Source organism: Vombatus ursinus, unplaced genomic scaffold, assembly GCF_900497805.2.
Source record: "Vombatus ursinus unplaced genomic scaffold, bare-nosed wombat genome assembly UNPS02014830.1, whole genome shotgun sequence".
Lineage (NCBI taxonomy): Eukaryota > Metazoa > Chordata > Mammalia > Diprotodontia > Vombatidae > Vombatus > Vombatus ursinus.
Genome location: NW_020954608.1, coordinates 15,489,695 through 15,514,248, shown reverse-complemented (window position 1 = coordinate 15,514,248; position 24,554 = coordinate 15,489,695). Strand labels below are relative to the sequence as shown.

Below are 24,554 nucleotides of genomic sequence, written 5' to 3'. Positions count from 1 at the left end.
TTTTCTTTTTCCTTTTTTTTGTGACATAATGGTTTTGCTGCATGCTGCATTTAGCACCTTTCAACAATATTGATTCAATTTGAAGAATCTTGTTGATTTCTTAGAATTTTTCTTTGTCTTCATCCTGTGTAATTAATTTTAATTGTAATTAATTATTATAATTAACTGTAATTAACTGTAATTAATATTAAGTATGTAAGATACTATTATCTTTGTCGTAGTCCCTTCATTTATGTGGCATCATGAGCATAGCAAAGGCAAGCCTCATTGATATAACACTAGGCCTAGAGTCACAAAGATCTGAATTCAAATATGACTTCTGACACTTACTAGCTATATGACCCCTGGACAAGTCATTTAACCTGTTTGCTTCAGTTTCGCCAACTATAAAATGGGTATCCTAATAGCACCTATCTCTGAGGGTTATTGTGAGGATCAAATGGGATAATATATGCAATGTGCTAAGCAAAATGCCTGGCATCTAGTGGGTCCAATGTAAATACTGATTTCCTTCCCCTCATTGATGAAATTGAGTAGATGAAATCTACTCTACTGCCATCTTTGTTTAGTTCCCTGAGTAGAACTGAGGCATCACCTTCTCGTTTAGCTACAACTTCTTTATATCTTCCAGTTTCATTTGTGGCAAGAATGTCAATATATATGTGGTTCATTTCTTCCAGTGTTTTCATCAATTAGGACTATGTACAGGGATCACACACAAAGTATGAACATAAAAAAATAAAGTTTGCAGGTGATCTAGAAACTTTATGAAATCAAGGATCTCTTGCTTCTTGGTCACAGGATGCTACCAAAAAAAAAGATTGGAGGCCTTTTTGCATTTTCATCTGGTTGATGGACCAGTTCTTACCATTTATAGAAAATACATATGCTTTCTGCAGTATATCTCCCCTACATGAAGTATTTCCTTCACATATCTTTAAACTATAGTCAAAGCCACAACTTGACCAGACTTATTGTCATTTATAATGATATTTATGTATATAAACTAGAAATTAATGAACTCTTTCTGATAAAGGCATTTTCATCTGAACTCTCAAAGTTTCCATACCAGAGGCCTAATGAATGTCCAAATATTTCTTTCCCTTTCATCGTCCCAGTATGATGTAATGAATTTCTACAATACTACAATCTCCAAGACAAATGTTTTCAAGTCTGTAACATAGCAAAGTTATAGCTTCCCAGGTACAATTCTCTTTCAATTAATGATTGCTCTTGTAACCTGCACTGTGATGGGATTAAGGTCTAGATTTTTTTTTAGAATCTGGGTCAAGTTACATTTACAAAATAACATAATAATGCTTCACTTGGAGTGCAGAAAAAAATGGTCTTGATTTACAGCATAAGGGAATTATATTGGGCATAATGAAAAACTTTGGACAGCAAGAGCTGCACATAGAATAGATTACTATTGCAGCTGTAAAAATAACCTTTCAGTGATATCCTTAAGAAGAAGATGTAGGCCCAGTTATTCTGGGTGGTTTGGCTGACACTGAATACCTTACTCAAAGTTAGGAGACAATCATTCACCTGACATTTTTTTTTTGTCTTTAACCTATGTCAATTTTTGTCACTTTTAGAAACCAGATATATAACTGAAGGAGGAGGTCTGTTCTCTACTTCTCCCACCTCTGTCCCAATTCAACAAGTAATTGAGTTCATAGAAGTCCTCTATCCCAAACCACATTTTATCTATATTTAGGAGTTGTGGAAGACTGTCTCCCTTCTCTCTTGACAATGATGGTACTAACTCTACCTTCCATATTCTACTCCAGTGAAAAATTGGAAATAATAATGATAAAATGAAAGATAGCTTCATGTATCAGGGTCTTAAACCCTTTCACTGCCATACTCTCAATTAAGAGTAAGCAATATCTTTGAAGGCATTAAGGTTATAACTATCTCTGGTGTCATGACTCAGACTCCACACCACCAACTTGTGTGTCTGAGGCTTCAGATAGTTTTCAAAATTCCACAGGAGATTAAATTTCCTCAAGGTCACACACAATACAGAGAAATACAAACAGATATACACCACAGAAGACTCCCAAGAATAGCAGATCCCTGGAGTCTAACTGTTCCATTATAAAGATGTTTCACCTAGTTTACTGTCTCTCCCTCTTCCCGCAACTTATCAATTCTGCAACAGAAGTATCATTTTATCATACTTTTAAAGCCATTCATTAAAAATTCTAACCAACATCTCTGTCACTTTTAGATTTTTTGTTGGTTTTAGGCAACTCCAACATGGTAGAAAGACCGCAAGGCTCTTAACTATAACAGCTACTTTACCACCCCAACAGCTCAGTTGTCCCTTTTTGTGGCAACTGCGTGCCACGAGGTGCCAAAGTTTTGTGCTGTAGCTCACTGATTGGGAAATGCTTGATTAGATGAGGTGTTTCAGCCTTATGAGTTTATGCTCTAATTTATTTGTTGTTCAGTGTTTCAGTCATATCTGACTCTTTGTGAACCCATTTTAGGTTTTTTTGGCAAAAATCCTGGAATGGTTTGCTATTTCCTTCTCCAGCTCATTTTACAGATGAGGAAAAGAGGCAAAAAGGGTTAAGTGACTTGCCCCAGGTCACACAGCTAGTCAGTGTCTAAGGCTGGATTTATTAAATACATGTTAATATCCTCCAAGAAGCTTTCCCTAATGATACCCCATAAATCATTTTTTCCTTACATTACATACTATATGGGTTTGGCAACTTTTTATAAGAAATGTGCCGAAAGATTAAATGCTTTTCTTTTGGCATGCCAGGCAAGTAGGGATGAAAAGGAATACCTTGGCATGCTGAATGTTTTTGTAGAAAGAAGGTGGTTTTAGACAAGGTTTATTGCAATTATACACAGATTGAAGAAATAACCCCATCAGGTGATTTCACTTTGGTCCCATAATTCCTAACTCTGGGGTACACAAGTGTTAGGCCCTGACTCTTAGGATAGGGGAAAACACAGATCAAATCAGCCATTGGTTTATTATGAAGATTGCTCATCATCTAAGGATTTTCTCAAATTCTTCCAGCAGCACTTGTATTATCAACCCTGGGGACTTTCATATATTTCCAATAGTGTATTTTGGCTGTACCCCTAACAATCCACACATGAACAGATGTCTCCATTAAAACATAGGTGTTTGAAAGTGCAGGTCTAATATGTACACTTATAGTAATTTCTTTAGTTTTCAAAAAGATGTGACATTTCATTGAGGTAGAAATAATTTACACGGTTGCCGATTAAACTTCCATCCCTTAGGAGATGGTTTAATGAGTTGCTATGGTCTTAAAATTTATCACCTGACATCCACCTTTTCTTTGATGAATCTCCCTGTACTTTGGTAGGTAGGCTAGTATCTAGATGACAGTCTGTCACTGGGATGCATTTCCAGGTCAGTAAGAGTTGCCAGAGCTTATGCTCTGTTAGCATCATCTTCAAGAATCCAGGGTCATCTCCCACAGAGACAAATGTTCTGATGAAATAACTATTTTCCCCAGAGGAGTTTTAGTTATAATATAATATGCAGCCTCCTATTCATGTACCAAACATGCTTCAAACAACAAAAAGGAAGCTGGAATTAAGTTATATTTCTCTGGGGATTCTTATGGACATTTTGGGTGGCAAGACTAGGGAAATCCTCAGAAACTAGGTCAAGGAGGTCCAAGAAAGAAAAATACAGACAGGAAAATTGTCATCTGAGACTGTCCCTGTTTCTACAAGGGGAGCTTCACAAAGAAAGCGTTGCTTTGGTATGTGACTTGGCCAGATAAAAGACTATAGAAAAAGATGACCTAGAAACAGTGTAGCCCTAAGAAACTAACCCTAGGCAAAAGGCCAGGCTCTACTCCTGTTCTACAATGTTAATCTTATAATCTTATTGTAATAGGTTTCAAGTTGGTGAGAATCATGAACCCTTTTGGTTCACCAGAGCTTTCCTTCTCTCTGTCATCTGCCAACCAGCTCTTCCAATTCAGTAAAGGTCATAACTCCTTCTGCCATCTTGTGGGCTCACCAAAAAGGAGGACTAGGCAGTGTAATACCAACTCACACTTCTAAAGTGCCTTAAGGTTTACAAAGCACTTTCTTCATAACAATCTGTGAAGCAAATGCTATTCTATCCATTTTACAGAGAAGAAAACTGAGGCTTAAGGAATTTTAAGTGAGTTGGCAATGGTTAAACAGGTGGCAAGTATCAAAATCAGCCTTTGAACTCAGGTCTCCTCCCTCTGAGTCCAGTGTAATCTGTCACCTCTAAATCATAATGCCTCTCTAATAGACCTTTTTCCTTACCTGGCCCTGCTTGGTACATTGAGGATTAATTGATGTGTAGCAAGTGCTAAATATATGTCCTTCCTTTCTCTTCCCTTGGATATTAAAGGGAAATTGAGTATAATTTTCATATTGCATGAACAGTCTATGATTCAACAGTATTTAGGGGTACATAGTCTCTGTTCAAGAGATGAAGTTAACAAAGAGGAGAAAAATTCTGTCCTATTTCATGAAAAATAATTCCTGAGTTTTTCCATGTTTAGGACTTTATCCAGGCTTAATCTGTTCCCTTCAATGCCACAGTAAGCTGCTAGAATACAAGAGACTAACTATTTCACTCATAAGTAGGCTAGCACACTTATAGTAACATTGCCAGGACAGTACCAAGCAGGAGGCAGGAAGTTGAACATGGTGGTTCTATTTATGTGGGGTCCAATTTAAATAAAGCCAGGACATACCATAGTATACTTCTCTCTGCAGTACCTAGAGTTCATTTTATTCATATTTTGTTGTTGTTATTTAGTCTTTTTCAGCCATATCTGACTCTTTGTGACTCCTTTTAAGGTTTTCTTGGCAAAAATACTGGAGTGGTTTACCGTTTCCTTCTCCAGCTCATTTTACAGATGTAGAAACTGAGGCAAAAAGGGTTTAAGTGACTTGCCCAGGGTCACTTAACTAGTAAATCTCTGAAGTCAGATTTGAACTCAGATCTTCCTGACTCTAGGCCTAGCACTCTATCCACTGTGCCACCTAGCTACTCCTATTCTATTTATATTTTTGGAGCTTAATGAAATTGTGTGGAATGGATAAATGATGTTAAAGCCATGTGCTGTTTAAAATGTATAATTTTATCTTCATGCCTGAGAAATATTCCAGATTACTTGAGAGCAAAAATCAACATGAGACAAACCTGTTAATCCCATTTACCATCCTTAAGTCCCCTTCCTGCCCCTATTGGTAGACATGACATACACAATGAAGGGCAAGAGGGAGGCAAACCAGATTTCTTAAAGCTCCTTTTAATACTCTAGGATGCTTGCCTAGTCTATCTCTGACCACATCATGTAGGCCACCACCATGTTATATATTTGGTATGGTTAAAATAATGTTATTTGTATTTAACAATAATAGCTAGCATTTACATAGTACTTTAAGGTTTGCAGTGTGCTTTATGCAAATATTATCTCACTTTATCCTCACAACAAACCCAGGAAGTAGGTGTTATTATTATCCCCTTTCTACAGATGAGGAAACTAAGGCAGATATAGGTTAAGTTACTTGCCCAGGGTCTTACAGCTTGTAAGTGTCTGAGGCTGGATTTGAACTTAGCATTGTCTACTAATTCTCTGCACCACCATTCAGAAGGGAGAATATAAAAACGTTCCACCAGAGTACATAGTTCAATGAAATCTGGCAAATATTCACATACCTCTCCATCCAAGAAAAATTTGGGGCTGAATCATTACTTAGCTGTCCAAATATTTCATGTATGCAATAAAGTACTGCCAGGTTATTGGAGAGTTTAATCATGTACTAACCACTTAATTTTTTATATTCCTAAAGCATCCATATTGCTGTGTTCTTCTCCTCCACTCTCCCCTTGAAAACATACTTTTGTCAAAATGACCCTAATGAAGTTGCTGTCTACTTGTTCATTTGACAGTCTTTGAAAACAAATTTTTCTTCCCTCATGTACCCTTCATAATGTTCAGACAACCTCAGTTTTCATAATCAGTTCTCAAAAATTAGGGAACCAGGCCTTTAACCCAACCCTGAAATTGTAGTATGTATGTGAATGAGTGTGAGTGTACAATCATATTTTTCATGTAGATTTTAGGTGGGAAAGATATTTTCTGAATATATTTCATTATAATCTGTTCCATTTAATTGGATTAAAAATATTTTAGAACTATTTTGTAGCCATTAATCTATGCAAAAAGAGACAGTGTGTCATAATGGATAGAACTGGCCTTAGAGCCAGGGAGACCTGGGTTAAGTGTGATCCTAGACCAGTAACTTAGCCATTCACTGTCCCCAAGTAACTCTCTTAGGCATTCTTAATTTTGAATTTGTGAATTTCCGGGATTTTTTAGTATTTTGATCACTAGATTTTTATGAAGTTGATTTACTTCATAATCCTATGTATTTCATGCATTTAAAAACATCATCCTGGGTAGGGGTCCACAGTTTTTACCAGAGTGCCAAATGGGTCCATGACACAATAAAGGTTTAGAGCAGCTACTCTAATACTATAAGTGGCAGAGAAATGCTGACCTTCATTGGTGGAAGCTCTTTCTCATCAGGAGCTTCCTATACCATAGAAAACACAAGTCCAATCCTTGTTCCTATCCCTATAATCTTTGCTACCTACATACATGTGGTGTTTAATTAAAAGAGATCATTCAAAAAAATCGTGCTATTTCATAAATTTTGGAAAGTGGCACATGGGAGATGCTTACCTAAGATCCCAAGGCCAATCTGTAGCAGAGTTGGAGCCAAAATGTCTGATTTGTTTTCTTTCCCTGGACTTGAATGTACCAAGTACAACCCAGAAAAGAAATTTATGCAAAATCTCCTAGAAAAAGAAAATGAAAGCATGATTCTTAAAAGGTTTGTTTGGCGTGTTTATCCAGGTAACTGTTACACACTGTCACCTATCAACTAAAATACATGAACCCAACTTGCAAAGAATCTGAAAATTTTCATAAATGGATTGCATGCAATGATGAGTAAAAAGCACAGAGAACTGAAGAGTTTTTACATACAGAGGTTCACTGCCTTGAACCTTTTTCTTTTTAAATATGAAATTATTAATGAACTTCAAGCCTAAACACATAACAGTTATTCTGAATTCAATTATTACATTTGTTATCAGGCCAATCATAACCCTGAGTTTCTTCCAGTGAATTTCAATATTATTCTCATTGATTTTCTTGCAGGTTACTGGGGGTACTAAGAAATGCCTTGATTAGTCTCATAAAAAATTCCATTGCTTTGTGTCAGCATTAATTGACTTTATCTCATGGTGTCAATCTTTTCTCTCTTTTTTTTTTGTAGGTGATGTCATTGTCTATATTAATGAAGTTTGTGTCCTCGGACATACTCATGCAGATGTAGTCAAACTTTTCCAGTCTGTTCCTATTGGTCAAAGTGTCAACCTGGTGTTGTGTCGTGGGTACCCTTTGCCCTTTGACCCCGAAGATCCTGTTAACAACATGGTGCCACCTCTTGCAGTAATGGAGAGACCCCCTGTAGTGGTCAATGGAAGACATAACTATGAAACTTATTTGGAATACATTTCTAGGACCTCCCAATCTGTTCCAGATGTAACAGATCGACCTCCTCATTCTTTGCACTCCATCCCAGCTGATGGTCAACTTGACGGCACATTTCCGCCTCCCATTCATGATGATAATGTGTCAATGGCTTCTTCAGGAGCTACCCAAGCTGAACTCATGACCTTGACCATTGTGAAAGGTGCCCAGGGCTTTGGCTTCACAATTGCAGACAGTCCTACGGGACAGAGGGTGAAGCAAATTCTAGACATTCAGGGATGCCCTGGCTTATGTGAAGGTGACCTCATCATTGAGATCAACCAACAGAATGTACAGAACCTGAGCCATACAGAAGTTGTGGATATACTGAAGGAGTGTCCCATTGGAAGTGAGACTTCTTTGATTATCCATAGAGGAGGTAAGTCTAAAATATCAGCTTAATTATTAGAATCTGATTGTGGAAGGTATCAGAGTATCAGCCCTGTTCTGGAGTGAATGGGGTAATGTAGAGAAAGTTGTACTTGTAAAACAATGGTATATCTGTGAATTATGATGAAAGTATATTTTATGGAGAGGAAAACATGCAGATAAGGGTCAGAAATGATGTTTAGAGATACCAGATGGCAAAAGAGCAAAAATAGTAAAAAAGTTGATTTTGGGAAAATTTTCTCTATATTGAAAGTTATTTTGGATTAGGTAAACTTTTGTGGAATGGCTTGGCCTGGGACCTCCCTATTGTATAGAATAATGTTTCTATAAAAAATTAATTCAGTCTGAACTTGGCATGTGTGCCCCGGTTGAAGCCTTGACAACAATAGAGGTAGTACAGAGTCTGCCTTCCCCCATCCAATTCATTAATGGTCTGGAGCAAGGGTGCAATGAAGGCAGGAGCCAGAGCTGGTGAAGAGCAGAGGAGAGATCCTGGAGTGAGGAGCAAAATGAGGCCTAGCGAAGGGAGGAGATATGAAGAGTTGGGCAGAGAATATTTGGGATTGATGATTAAAGGACAAGGAGGATTCCTGGGCTCTTAGGGCAGGGAAGAAGAAATAAGTACTGCGGAGCAAGAGTGAGGAGTAGCAAACAGATTTTTCCTCCCTCTTTTTTCCTTCTCAGTAGTGACTAAATATAGCTGGTAAGACAACAAGATTTGACTAGCTTCCCTCCTCTTTCTCTGCTCCTGATGATTGGAACTGGAGAGGAGTGGGAGACACAAAGGAAAAGCTGGTAGAAGAGGTATCTTAGTGACTTTCCATCACACCTAATAACAAATGCACTGAGAGTGGGTGGAGGATTAAGGACAAATAAGGGACACTGGTAAATCAAGGACAGATTATACACAGCATTAAAGTAAATGGAATTCATAAAGTCAGAATTTGTACAGCAAAGGCAGTTCCACACATGTCAAAAATGCCCAAAGAAGCTCAAGAGTGCAGGTCTAGAGAAAAATATAATTAACCCCACCCTCATCCAGAAACTGTGCTCAGAGCTCACAGCTTTCAGTGGCATTGTCTATCACCAGAGCCATAACTGGGCTGGAGTACCTGGATATGTGTGCTACTGCACAGACATGAGAAGGAATGTTTCTTCCCCATGGTAGTCCTCTGGTTTTGTATAATACTTCTGCACATGGTGGCATCTCAGTCCATCACCTTTCCCAGACCTCCACTACACCTTCTCCTAGAAGCCATCTCTTCAGATACTCCCTGCCTCCCACCTTCCTTTCCCTTCATCTATCAGAGATTAGAGAATCAAGGATCATTGGCCATTCTATGAGAACAGACCAAATTCTCTGGGTGATGGGCCAGGACACATTTATGTGGTAAGTGAGAAGAAGCCTTGTGAGCATCACTGTTAGACTTATGATGCAGTAACAGTTATTGCACTACCCCAAAGCGGGTAGGTATCTATTAGCCAACATCAAGGAAGGGTCTAGTGCGGGGATCTGCTATGGGAACCTCCTCCCCAATTCCCAATCTTTTCCCAAAAGTTATTGAGAATGGGGAACTGATACCACAGCTATAATGCTTAGTGAGGATCTTATGCACTAGGAAACCTGCCCATATAGTTTTGGGTATACCTTTGTCATTCAGTCCTGCTGGCGTTTCTGTATCTGGTCTCTGGCTAAGAAACTTAGGTACTGGCAGATACTGGTTACTGTGTTTTGTCTTCATGTTTCTGAGTCTGCAAATCTCCATGTACTGAAGAAAACACTATTTTCTGTCTGTCTTTTGAGAATAGGAAAGAATTGATGGAATGACCTGAGCTGTTCACATTGTAGAGGTATTGACTAGTGAGGAAGATGTCACCTGACTTGATTAAGGTTCTCATCTGAGGGCATTTTTCTAAGTCTCCTTTGTCAAGGAAAGACACCTAGGGAAGAAGATAATACCTTTTTCTGGATGTATAACACAGTGGTCCTCCTCATATGAAATCCTAATGAAATTAAATAAAGATATCAATGCCAAATGGAGACACAGGTTCTAGGCTTGACTGAGCTATGAGAGTAGAGTGATGGACTTAAAATCAGAAAGACCCAAGGTCTATGTCAGCACAGTGTCTGGCATATAGTCGGCACTTAATAAATGCTTATTTGCTTGCTGATTGATTGATTGATCATGCCTCAGATACTTAATTAGCTGAATGACCATAGACAAGTCACTTTAGCACTTGGTTCCTCATTTGTAAAACCAGAATAATAATGGCACCTACCTCAGGTTTGTTGAGAGTATCAAAGGGGATAACATGGAGTGTTTTGCAGACTAAAGCACTGTATACACATATAAATATATAAATGTTAGCTATTACTATTTTTCACTTAAAACACTCCGGGCCTCAGTTTCCTTACCTATAAAATGACTCAATGATCCCTAAAGTCCTCTCTAGATGTAAAATTCCATCCTATTGAACGGAATACAGTTAAGTTAAAAGCACCTAGATATGACCTTCCTTTTGCTGTTTTATTCAGATATTATATAATTCTCTCTGTAAGTTCCCCCCCCACCCCAAAGCAGATGCTACATTGTTGATTTTTTTTGGTCTGAAAATTGAGCAACAACAGCTCAGCACTGATGAGCAACATTGCACAAAAGAAGTGCTGTGTACCTTTGGTAAGGAGGGAAATAAATTTTGAACAGCAACAATTTTGTATTCGACCTTCTTAAGGGCTTGCTGCAAAATACCACCAAGAACATTACAATAAAACCTCAAACAACATCTTTTTATTTCTCCCATTGCTAGCTTAACGCACTAAAGCAGATGTTGTTTACTAATCAGTTCTATAGATGAATATCCAGTGCCTCTTTATAAAGATCAAACGTGAAAATCTATAATTATATTGGAATCATTTCCCACAGTTGAAGAGTATGACTAGACATGACTTTGCTATCTATAAATTAGGCACTAGTATAAACAAATCTCTGCTTCATAGTTTTTTCGTACATGAAGAAAAATGTCCAGTGAGTCTCTTTTGCAAAGAATGAAATATGACAGAGAAATGATTACGGTGAAATCCCTTACAATTAAACTTTTAATATCATCTGATTTTCATTGTTGCTAATGTCATGAGTTCCTACAATTCACAGAGTTTCCCACAACTTGTAGTCAGTTCTTAGAAATTTTGGGGAAACGTTTCCATTGTTTGCCTTGAAACAAACACAGAAGAGTAGACTAAGGTTGTGATTCATGCTATTGTTAATAGTGATGACATTCTTTATGTGCGTGCATCTTTAAGAATACTCAGCAGTTGTTCAACTACAGGCTGTTTGGTTAAGATGAATCCTAAGACTTTGGCACATAGTTCAAAGGTAGACAAGTTTTATCTGGCTAGCAGTTATGGTACTGGGGAGCCCAGCAGATACTATGACTTATTAAGTGAAACTGGGAAGATATGATCTGAAGACCAGTTTGGAATGTGGACTTGGGTCAAGACTCACCAAAGAAAGCAAACTTAGTAAGGTCAAGGCGGGAAATGAGGCTAAGAACTAATAAAATCATAGACATCCAGCTAGGAGGGACCTTAGAACTCATCCAGTCCAAATACCATTTTTTAAACAAATGGAGAAACTGAGTCCAAAAGAGATAATGGGACTAGCCTAAGAGTTATACAGGTAGTAAGGAGCAGAGATAGAATTCTAACTGAGGTTTTCTGACTCCAAATCCAGGATTCTTTCATCTACACTATGGCAGATTAATTTGGAATCAGAGGATCTTGGAGAATTGGTAAAACGGGGGTTGGGGCAAAGTCAAAAGGTAACAGGTAGAGTTATTTTCACAGGCATAAGTTATTCTCTCAGGGCTCTCTTGAGAAGTGACAATTTTTATCAAGTAGATCAGGCATCAGAAGGGGATATTTTTGCCTAGTAGGGTAAAATGAAAGGAGACTTGTGTCTATTGAGGTAATATTATCATCTCCCCTAACCAAAAGATCCTTTCATTTGGGATCAAGAGAACACAATATATTCTCAAGGTGGGAAAGTTCTCCCAGGGTCAGGGTAGAGTTCAGCATACAAGTATATTCCTGTCTAATTCATATTTCATAGAAGCAGAATTGAGATGTGAGGAAGGGGAGGAGTGTGGGTAGATAATAATATACTGACCCAAGGCACTGATAGCATCCCTACTTCTAGGTACCTTCTACTGGGTAGAGGAATGTCTTAGTTCAGCAGTGGTATTAGCACAAAAGAGTTCACTAATACGGTCACGAATTTTGGCAGCTCCGAGACTTATCTGATCAAAAGCAAAGTTTAGTTATCTTTAATGAATAGTATTGTACCAGAGCTATAGTTCAGGTTTGGGTATTATTGATTCTTTATTGTTCTTGTGGATAGGGTACTGAGAATACATGGATTTTACAGTGGGATATGAACAGTAAAGAAGTTTCACCAAAAGTCAGATATGTAAACTGAACACTTTGATCTAAAATAATCTGATTAAAAGAAGGTGAGATAGAAAATGTTTCATATGAATGGGTTACCTAGAACAAATCATGCCAAACCAATGTCTTTTTCATTTTGACAACCTTACTAGTTTTGTCTATCAAGAGAATGTTATTTACATAGTCTGTCTTGATTTCAGCAAAGACATTTTACAGAATATTTTATACTGTTGTTGAAAAGACCAAAAAAATGTGGGTTCATTCCTAATTAATTGACAATCATACCCAAAAAGTTTTGATGAATGGATCAATGTCAACCTGTGGGAAAGTTTCCAGTGACATGCCACACAGCTCTGTCCTTGGTCCTGTCCTTTGTAAAATTTTTATCAGTGACTTGGAAGCAGACCCTGTCAATTCTTATCAAATTTGAAGATGATACAAAGCTGAAAAGGATAGTTAATATGTTAGATGACCAAATCAAGATCCTAAAATATTTCAGCAGGCTAAAAATGATAGAGGAATCTTTGAAAAATGAAGTTTAATAGGAGTAAATGTAAAGTCTTGTACTTTTTTTAAAAAATCAGATGTATAAGTAAACAATGGAGGAAGATCTAGTTCATGAGAAAATGACAAGGCCTTTTTTTTTTCACTTCAAGCTCAGTATGAATCAACATTGTGGTCCAGCTGCCAAAAATGCTTAATGTATTCTTCAAATGCATTAATATCAGTTTCCAATTCAAGAGAAGTAATACTATTATTCCACATTGTCTAGACTACATCTGAGGTACTAGAGGACCAGATTTTCAAAGGAACATTGATATACTGGAGTGAATCCCGAGGAGAGCAAAAAGGATGTGAAGGGTCCTTGAAACTAACTCATATGATTGAAATTTGAAAGAACTAGAAATGTTTAGCCTGAATAAAACACTTATGGGGTATATAGGCAGCTAGATTTCATAGGATATGAAGCACTGGGCTTGAAGTTTTGAAGACCTGAGTTTGTCTTGTCCCAGATCATTAATGGCTCTTTAATCCTGGGTAAGTCACTCAACCTCTCAAACTCTGTCTCCTCATGTATAAAATAAGGATAATAACAGCACCTATGTCACAGGGTTGTTGTAAGTGTTGAAGGAGATAATATATGTAAATTTCTTTGCAAACCTTAAAGTGCTAAATAAATGTCAGTAATGATGATGATGACAGTGATGATGATGATGGTGGTGTTGGTGGTAGTGATGATAATGATAACTATATTAAGATACTAAAGGGCTATCAGGAAGTAACATCAAAAAACATGACCAGAAACAATAGTTAGAAGTTATAAGAAGACAGAATTGAGCTCAATGTAAGAATTGTCTAAGTTAGCATTATTCAAAAATAAAACGGGCAAATCTCCTAGGCAATGGTCACTGGCAGTATTCATGCAGAGAGCAGGTCAGCAAGTGTCAGGCACATTGTAGGGATGATTCCTGCTCTGAGTATTAGGTTGGAATAGGTCCCTTTTAACTCTAAAATTATATGATACTTCAAACCAGAGGTTCTTAATATTAATATGATCTTATGTTTAATATTTTAAACATTTTGATAAGTGTATTCCAATATAACCAATTCCCTTTGTAATCCTATGTATTTTATTTCATGTATTTAAAAATATTACTCTAAGAAAGGATCCATAGGCATCATGAGACTACCAAAATAGTTCATGACATGAAAAAGTTAAGAAGCTCTACTTTAACAGTCAAGAAAACAATATATACAATACTTACAGCAATGTAAACAGGAAGAACTTCCCAAAATCAAAATTGAATGTTGCTGAATTATATATAACAAGCATTTCTTAAAGGGAGAGATAAAAGACACTTCCATCCCCTTTTAGAGATGAGAGGTCCACAAGTGTTGTACATTGCACCTATTTTCGGACTTTTTTGATATGTTGTCAGTTATGATGATTTTTTCCCTTTTGGGCTCAAAAATACCATTTGTTATATGGGCTAGCTTTCTGGAAAGGATAGATATTGGAGGAAGCCATGATGATCAAAAGAAGGCATCAATAAAAACTTATTTTTAAAAAGAATCCCTGTTTTGGACCCTTTCTTGCCTTTTCCCAAAATAATAAATGGCTGAACCTATGGATGATTCCCTTGTGAAGGAAATAATGAGAATAAAGAAGGACTAAATAATGGTATAATAATATTATGTAAACTGGAGAATAAAGTTCAAAAATGACTAGAAGGGAATAAAATAAGAAAAAGAATGAAGCTATGAAAAACTTCTTTGGAAAGAGCATAAAAAATAATGTTACTTAAACTAAATGGTTGGACCAGTAGTAGACTAATTAATCAATCAACAAGCATTTAGTAAGCACCTACTGAGCAACATGGTAAAGCACCTGGGATGACCAGGACAAAAGTCCCTGCCCTCAAGGAACTTATTTTCTTATTTTATTTATTATTTATTATTATCTTTCTAATTCCATTAGAATTAATGGAAGACTTTGTCCCAATTTGTCCCAAATTTAAGTCTTCTGGGAAAGAAAAGGTTTAAGAAAGAGAAATACATGAAAACAAAGAAAGAAAATTAATGATGTAAGTCACATCTAGGCATTTAGGATAAAGAAGATAAATAGAAGTAGGGGGAAGAGCTTGAGGAAATAGATTAGCATCAAAATATCCAAAATTAGTTGTACCAGCAGATTACTGATTTAAAAGATGAGTGGAACATTACAAATAAATGATGTAAAACATAAGCCTCACAATCACAAAGTTCAGTGGCACAAGAGAAAGACTGGTGTCACAATAAAATGCCATTCCCAGAAGGAAAGTAGAAACTTTCAAGGAGGAAATGGTCATAATGTGAAAGGTTTCATTGAGGTCTAGGAGGAAAAAAAAATGAGAAACAGCCTTTGGCTTTGGTATTTGGATGTCACTGATAACTTTCCAAAGGGAACTAGGAGAAAGAAAGGAATCATTGGAAAGGAATGCAGATACTAAAAGAAACAGAAGAGATAAATGATGAAGCAGGTTCTTAGAAGCAAAGGATTCAGTCCAAAAACAGTCATTAGTATGCCTTAGTTTTTCAGTTCATTGACTCATTGATGTAAATGGAAGCATTATTTCTATTGGCAATGTCAAGAGACAATTTCAGACTTGTACTTAAATAATGAGAATAGCATTTATCTGAATCTACTCTAAGTTTATGCATTATACTTAAGAAATAACTTCATTCTCCCTTTTGTTACTGTCCCTGCTTTATACCTTTTTAAGATTAATTTAAATGTTTTAATTAGGGTGCTTTTTAATCTTCCTGAGCCTCAGTTTCCTAATCTGAAAAAAAGGGGATGATATAATAATACCTATCTGTCAGGGGTATTAGGAAGATCAAATAAGGTAACATATATAAAAACACTTTGCCAACCTTTAAAATTACATCAGCATGAGTTGTTTTTGCTATCATGATGAACAAATGTTCTTTTTTGTTATTATCTATATCAGTGAAACTTACTCCATGGAAGAATCTTCAATAAGAAGTTCCTTTATAAAAAGTGGAAGAGATTTGTCTTGAAGAAGTAGGGCAAATTTAATTTGCTGGAATGCTGTGACCTTCTCTGGCATGCAGTCATCCACACAACTTTCTATTATTTAGTATAATCAGGAGTCCTCATTTAATCACGTTTTGGCTAAAAAAAACTAGGCTTAGAAATTTGTTAGTTCAGTCAAAAACACTTGTCAGCGTTATACATTATGTTTGGCATGCAGACGTAATGAAATATTTACTTATGTATTGATTTATAAATGTATCAGTATCTCATACAGGAAAAATAAATATACATTACCAACTTCTGATATTTATCACAAGATAAAGAATACCTAACAATAAAATACTACCAAAATAGTTTGTGGGCAACTATGTGGTGCAATGGTTAGAGCTGCTGAATCTGAAGTCAGGAAGACCTGAGGCTTTTATTACCTATGTAACCCTCAGCAAGTTACTATGTGGAACCTCTTTCTCACTTTCCTTAGACATAAAATAAGGACAATATGAGCACCTTTCTCTCAAGGTTGTTATGAAGATAAAAATGAGATAATATTTGTAAAGTGCCTAGCTCAGTGCCTGGGACATTGTAGACACCCTAAAATGCTAGCTATAATTACAATTATTATTGTTATTGTTAATGTAATCTGATGTAGATGATTCAGAAGGCATGTCATGAACTTGTAGCTCCTGGAATCCTTGTTACAAAACTATCAGTTATTTTTATGCTTGTTGTTCAGTCGTTTCAGTCATGTTTGCTTCTTTATGACCCCATTTGGGTTTTCTTGGCAAAGATACTGGAGTGGTTCACCATCTCCTTATCCAGCTCATTTTGCAGGTGAGGAAACTGAGGCAAACAAGGCAAATGACTTGCCCAGGGTCACACAGCTAGTAAGTATCTGAGGCCAGATTTGAACTCAGGAAGACTCATCTTCCTAACTCCAAGCCTGGTGTTCTTTCCACTGTGCCACCTAACTGCGCTTTATGCTAGAAACATACAAAAGTGCCAAATAACAAAAAAGCCCATTGATAGAATGCCAACAATAGGGCAAGGAAAAGGAAAGCAAACCACAAAAATAAAATTATGGGAAAACAAAAGAATACCTCATGATCTGAGAAATAGCAAAGACAGGGCAAATAACGCATCCCATTCCCCCCAAATCCGTAAGGATGTTTTTCAAGCACTCGTTTTGCTCTTTTTTTTTGCCTTATAAATTCAAGCAAAATGCTAGTATTTGTTCTGTTCACTTTGATAATATTGAGTCACACTTTTGTTATTTTGCCAGAGAAAATGAATTGGAGAAGGGAGGGGATGGGGTGGAGCACACACGTGCTTTCTATAAACAAGCTTTTCCTACCCCTTCCCTGCCACCAAATTAACAGCTTATATTTACCATCTGACCTTTAAATCATTTTTTTATCTCATTAATAATAGTTCCCATTCCTCTACCACTTTGCAGTTTGCACACAGTGGCTGTACTTTCTTCAGTAATGAGTGTGTGTTGCAACGCCCATAGCGCTGGATGAAATAGGATGAAGTCAACTGCATTTTTTTTTCAAATTAGAGAATATGAAACTGTAGACTTAAGGAACATAAATTTCTACCAAAAAGGAGGAAAATAAATAATAGCAGCTATTAGACCATATTAATGGAGTATATGTTAATTGTCCTAAATTTGAAAAGGAATACATTATGTTTTTGCTGCACCCTACTACTTGATATTATTTCACAGTGTGGTGCTTGTATGAAGAATTTCGTAGTGCTTTAGATAAATCAATTTTATATTTTTAAATTCCTTTTTTTTGGCGGAGGGAGCAACTCAAGCCAGGATTTCATCACTGTGAAAATTCCTTCTATTGATACAGATAGACAGCTTTTGTTTAATTTATAGTCAAAGAGACTTCTCTGAGAAACTGAAAAATTAAGTGATTTGCCTCTGATCACTTAGTGGATTTATGTTAGAGGTGAGAATTGAACCAAGAGTTTCTTAATCCCAAATCTTTCTTTCTATCCCCTAAGCTTCACTGCCTCTTACACGGTTAGAATAGAGGAGTCTAATGATAATTTTAGAGTGTTTTGGTCATCATATATACATATATATATATACACACACATATATATATACACATATACATATATATATACATATACAGAGAGAGAGATTGTTGAATGGCACATAGTAAATATTTCATAAATATTTGTGGATTTTTTGACTTTTTACTAAAACTTGGAATACTGTTTAATAATGAAAATTCACATATTTACAGTGTTTCACAGCTTAAAAAGGGTTTGCCCCATAACAGTCCTATTAGGAAGACAGGTGGTAGCAAGCTGACATTGTGGAGAGAAGACTGGACTTAGAGTCAGGAAGACCTGAGTTTGAATCCAGCCTCAGAGTCTTATTGGCTATATGACCCTGAACATGTCATTTTTAACTCTCTAAAACTCAGTTTCTTAATTTGTAAAATGGGGATAATGATAACATCTACCTCACAGGGACTGTTGTAAGGTTAAATGAGAAAAATATATGTAAAGCATTTTGCAAACTTTGAAGTACTATATAAATGTTAGCTATTATTGTTATTGTTGTTGTTGTTGTTGTTGTTGTTAAAAGTATTATGAGTATTATTTCCTCTATACTACACATGGGGAAAGTGAGACTTGGAAAGATTACATAATTTGCTCAAAGTCACAAACTAGTAAGTAACATAGTCTTCAATCAGACTAAGGTCTCCTAATTATAAACTTGCTATTTTTTCCACCATGAGTTTTCTCCTTTAAGAAAAGGAGACACAAGAGAAGCTTTCACTAAGGGGCTGCTGGTCTGACATTGAATGTTATGGCTTATTTTGACGTAAAGAGAATTGGTGCAAATGGTTGGAGGTTTCTATGAAACATACTTTGTTCCTTTTTTAGCAATGAATGCTGCCTAGAGGGAACAGCTAGGTGGCGCCATCATGCATTGAGTACCAGGTTTGGAGTCAGGAAGACTCATCTTTCTGAGTTCAAATCTGGCCTCAGACACTTACTAGCTGGGTGATCCTGGGCAAGTCACTCAACCCTATTTGCCTCAGTTTCCATATCTATAAAATGAGCTGGAGAAATAAATGGCAAATCACTCCAGGATCTTTGCCAAGAAAGCCCCATATGGGACTATAGAAGTCAGATACAACTGGAAAACAAGTGAAAAACAACAAAGCTGTCTAGAGGACTTCCTGAAGAGATGGTGAGTTCACCATCACTAAAAGTCTCTTCAAGCAGAGACTGAATAATTAGTTGTTAGGAATGTTGTAGGAGAGATTAGAGCTATAAGTAGAATTGAATTTGGTCCCTTTCATCTCTGAGAATCTGTGGTTCTATGAAAGTCTTATAGTGGTTACTAGAAATTTCACATCTATAATATCACATTGCTTGTAAATCTAATGTGTTAATTTAGCAAACTTAATTTGTGATTGTTATTATTGCTTGTATCACAGACTATCCTATATTTCATGTAAGAATTGTACACCAGCAGTCATGTACCCATCAGCTTCTAGCTGGAAAGTCAGTCATACAGAAGAACTTCACCATTTTCTAAAAGAATATATTCTAAAAGAATATTTTGATAGAGGTTCCTAAGCAGGAATTTATTTAAGACATGGCTCTTAACAATACAGCATCTTGAAAATGTACTCTGACATCTTTCCTGATTATATATAGCCAGAGTCTTGCTCTTGAGTTATTTTTACATGGTAGAATTGAAAAGTATCTACTAACTAAAGAAGGTTTGGTAGGCTCCAGTGGGATTAAAAATCCATTTCTACTTCACTCTAGCTAATTGATCCCAACAATAAATACAAATATAAACTTTCAAATAAATAGAAAATAAATTTGTTTATATATTATTTTTGTATTATATATTTATATTATATATATAATTATATTGTATATTATTTTATATTATATATTCATAAATTTTATTTATATATTTTTATATATTTATATATTAAATATTAAATTGTATATTAAATATATAAAACATATATTATATATTTTAAATATATTAAAATATATTATATATTAAATATATATTAAATTATATATATTAAACATAAATTTTAAAATAAAAAAACATGCACTCACATGTTTGCAGGTTAAATTTGCCTCAAGTTCTGAAACTATAGTTCATAAACCCCCACTGGTGAGCTTCCACTTATCTGTCAGCCAATAAACACAATTAACTGAAAACAAAAGCTTTTATTAAGATGGCATTATAAAGACAATAACCACAAAATATCACTGCCCAAATCTATGGGATTTCAATACAATGGTACGTATGTAAGGAACACATGCGTCCAAGACAATTCATGTTTCTTGTACTATGGGACCTTAGTCTCTTTTTTCTCCTCATGGAGTCCTCATGCTACTACTAATAGTAGCATTTCTGCTAAGCAGATTGCTCCCCTGGGATCCCAGATTTCTTTCTTCTCCAGTTAAACTCTTGATTACCAGAGCTAATTCTCTGTTGAGTTCTTCTATACATAGGACTTTGACTTCCTTCACACTTCATGGCTTGTTCCAGTGCCACTCCCCACCCTGCTGCCACTCTCACCAAAGGGACCCAGAACATCTTTGTTACACAGTTTAGCACTTACTGCCCAGTACAGGAATCTATATTTTAAAATTAGAAGCAAGAATCATGCACTTAAGTTAAAATGCTAGGCCACTTTTTAATGACGTTGGACCATGTCCCATACATATGCTCCGTGTAGATTCCAACTCATAGAAAAAGCATGTAAAAAATGAAATGAGAGGATCACTGAACCATAGATTTAGAGTTGGATGGTACCTTAGGAGCCATTCAGTCCTAGCCTCTCATTTTTTAGATGAGGTAATTGAATCCCAGAGAGGAAATGACTTGCCCAAAGTCACATATTTAGAACCCAGGTCCTCCAACTACAAATCCACTGTGCAATGCTGTCTTTTTAAGTTTCTTTTTATGGACTTATTAAAACAAATGTGTATTGATCCGAGAGGAACAAAATAGAGGACTGTGTAGAAAACCATATGCTTCTATTAATTTGTTTTAAGTGTATGTTAAATTTAACAAAGTATTAACAAAATCTCCCTGTTTGTGATCCCTTCCAGAGTTTTGTTTTGTTCTTTGTAATTTTTTAATGTTTAATTGGTGCTCCTTCCTCTTTATTTGGGTTTTCTATCACCAGCCATTAATCCAATTAATCCTTTAATTGGGAGCAATAAAACCTCTCCTTATGAAAAAAATTCTTCAGTTGTTCAGTCACTTTTTTAGTCATGTCAGATTCTTTGTAACCCCCATTTGGGGTTTTCTTGGCAAATACAAGAGTGGTTTGCCATTTCTTCTTCAGCTCATTTTACAGATGAAGAAACTGAGGCAAACAGGGTTACATGACTTGCCTAAGGTCACATGGCTAGTAAGTGTCTGAGGACAGCTTTGAACTCAAGAAGTTGAGTCTTCCTGACTCTGGGCCTGGCACTCTATCCACTGCACAACTTAGCTGCTGAAAATAATTCTAGTCGTGCAAAATAAATCAACCTATTGGCCATGTCTGAAAACATTGATCCCATTCTATATCTCTGCTCCACCACTTCTCTGCCAGGAAGAGGCATATAGCATGCTTTGTCATTGTTCTTAAGTCATAATTGGTCAATGTATTTATTAGAGTTCAGAAGACTTTCAGAGTTGTTTTCCTAATATGTTAATTGCATGAATTGTTTTCCTGGTCCTATTCATTTCACTCTGCATTGGTTCATACAAGTGTTCTCAAGTTTCTCTGGATCTTTCATATTTGTCATTTCTAATAACCCAATGATATTAGATCACATGCATATTCCCTGGTTTGTTCAGCAATTCCCCAATTGACAAGCATCTACTTTGTTTTCCATACTTTGTCACAATAAAAATTGTTGCTGTGAGTATTTTTTGGTAACTGGAGGCTCCTTTCCCTCTGTCATTGACCTCTTTGGGGACACACTTCTGGTAGTGGTGTCTTTGTATCAAAGGGTATGTGCAGCTTAGTGACTTCATGGATATAGCACCCAATTGTTTTCCAGAATGGTTAGACTGATTTAGATCTCTATCAGTACTGCATTAGTATGCCAATCTTCCCAAAGCTACTCCAACAATTATTATTTTTATCTTTTGTCATCTTTGCCAATATAACAGGTGTAGCATTGGACATCAGATTTATTTTAATTTGTATTTTTCTTATTATTAGTGTTTTGCGTGATTTTTTAAATGACTGTTGATAGCTTGAGGGAAATAGGAGCTTCCATGGCCATTAACATATGTTTCTAATTCTCATGTTTTTTGAAAGTCAAAACAAGCAGAGCTCCCTTATTAAGAAAACCAACACCAAAGGATTATCACCCTGCATGTTTATGTAGACATATTGGAAATATTTCATTATAATTAATTCTTTGATAAAATATCAACAATTCTTTTAGCACCTTATTTTTAAATGGAAAAAAAAACAATCTGAATTACAAGGTTATTTTACACTTAAATGCCTGATAAGGTGCCAGTGAAATCCATGTTGCCTCTGCTTCTGAGATTCGCCATTCAACTAGAGAGATAAGTCAAAGATGACTCTTTTGCTTTGTGATCCCCAGTTTCCTCTGTTCTTATGAAAATTAAAATTTGATCCTCCATATGTTAATCACTTCTTTGAAAAGCCATAATTAATTCACTGAAGAGAATATACATTCTAGATCAGGGGTTCTTAACCATTTCTGTGTAGTGGACTCCACTGGCAGTCTGGTGAAGTCTACAGGCTCCTCAGAATGATGTTTTTAAAAGCAGAAACTAAAGTAGATAGGATCACAAAGGAAATTGATTATGTTGAAATGCAGGTATAAAATGTTTAAAAAACAAAATAATTCTTGGATCTAAGGTGAAGAACCCTTGTTCTATATAAACTAATGTGTTTTACCCTGTATTCTTGAGGAAGTACTATGATATGATAACGAGTACTGTTATTCACTATTTATCTCAGTATTTAACTCAATAACAACAGTGAAATAATAGATGATTAGCTATTGAGCTTATTTTCAGTCTTGACTCTGGCTAAAGTAGAAAATAGCTAGAGTCAAGAATGAAAATAAGGAAGTCCATTTACCTTTATGAAATGTGTTTAGAGCACAGATTTTCTAACTCTAGACAAATTTATTTGTCATTAATTTAAAATTTATTTAGTTCCTATCGCATGCAGAGAAATTCTCTGTGAATTAATTAATCACCTAAGTCATAGGTTTCCAAAGTGGGCAATCCTGAGCTGGGTGGTTGCTGGAATGAACCAGGGGGTGGTAGTAGTCTCAGGTGCAATGCCCTAGGGGGCATTGAATAAAAATAAAGGAGTGGTGGAAGTATAAGGAAAGAAGAGAAGAAAATTTTGAAAAATTGTTCCTACATGTTTCATCTGTTGTGTAACAGAGTTAAAGTAGCAGTGATTACATTATTTTCCAGTGGTCAAGTCTGCCGACAAGTCTTAACAAGCAAGTGTTGGCAGCCAAGTGTGTCAGTGTTGTCCAGAAGTCCAGTATGCATCAGCAGGAATATGTGCATGTAATGACTTGTTTATAATACAATACTATAGTTACATGATGCAATATTGCATCATAAAAATTTCAATGCAGGAAAAACCCACAAATGTACAATAAATTATTAAATTTATGATGTCATTTTTAAAAAATATTTTATTTTTTGAAATGATGAAGATTTGAAAAAACACTGTTAAAGTGTTAAATAAACTAGATTTCCAGAGGATTGATAAGAAATTTTGTTTTTTGAAAAAGGGGTGGTAAGCCAAATAAGTTTCGGAACCTCTGACGTAAGTTTATAAATATATTCTATGATTTCATATATGATATCACCATAAATTAACTGGTTACCAGAATTCTAAATAATTACATAATCACAGAATTTCAAAGTTGCAAAAAAAAAAAACTCAGATAGTCATCTAGTTCAACCCAGATCTAAGCAGGAATCCCTTTACAGTGTCCCAACAATAGGGGCAGCTGGGGGGCGCAGTGGATAGAGCACCAACCCTAGAGTCAGGAGGACCTGAGTTCAAATCTGGCCTCAGACACTTGACACTAGCTGTGTGACCCTGGGCAAGTCACTTAAGCCCATTGCCTAGCAAAAAACAGCAACAAAAAAAGAAAAACAAGAAAGAAAAGGATGATTCAATCCACACTAAAATCATGACAACTCTCTAAGGCTAAAAAATTGTCCAAGAGTAGAAATCCATGTTGGAAGGAGTTTCCTTATTAGGAGATCCCTATGCCAATAAAATCACAGGTCTAGACTCCTAAAAATTAAAAAAAAATTCAAAAATCATAATAAAAATAGATTAAATCAACAGTATCCAAACGATCCATCATCTAGCTTCTACTTAACATCTCCAGTAAAGGAAATCCTACTACTTCCTAAGGCAGCTCATTCCACTTTTGGAAATCTACTTTTTCTCACTTTCTACCCACTGTTCTCCATTTCACCATATGGGATCAACCAAAGCAAGTCTTTTCTACTCAAAAGCCCTTCAAATTCTTGAAGACAGCTTTAAGGTTTCTC

General features: G+C 36.0%; 1 protein-coding gene across 1 annotated transcript in view; it reads left to right on the top strand.

Annotated features, from left to right (window-relative positions):
* MAGI2 (membrane associated guanylate kinase, WW and PDZ domain containing 2) overlaps positions 1 to 24,554 on the top strand; it is a 1,168,341-nt gene that overhangs the window by 880,638 nt on the left and 263,149 nt on the right. The window contains exon 9 of the mRNA XM_027838694.1: positions 7,342 to 7,977. Within this exon, the coding sequence (XP_027694495.1) occupies positions 7,342 to 7,977 (636 nt within the window). The remainder of the gene's footprint in view (positions 1 to 7,341; positions 7,978 to 24,554) is intronic.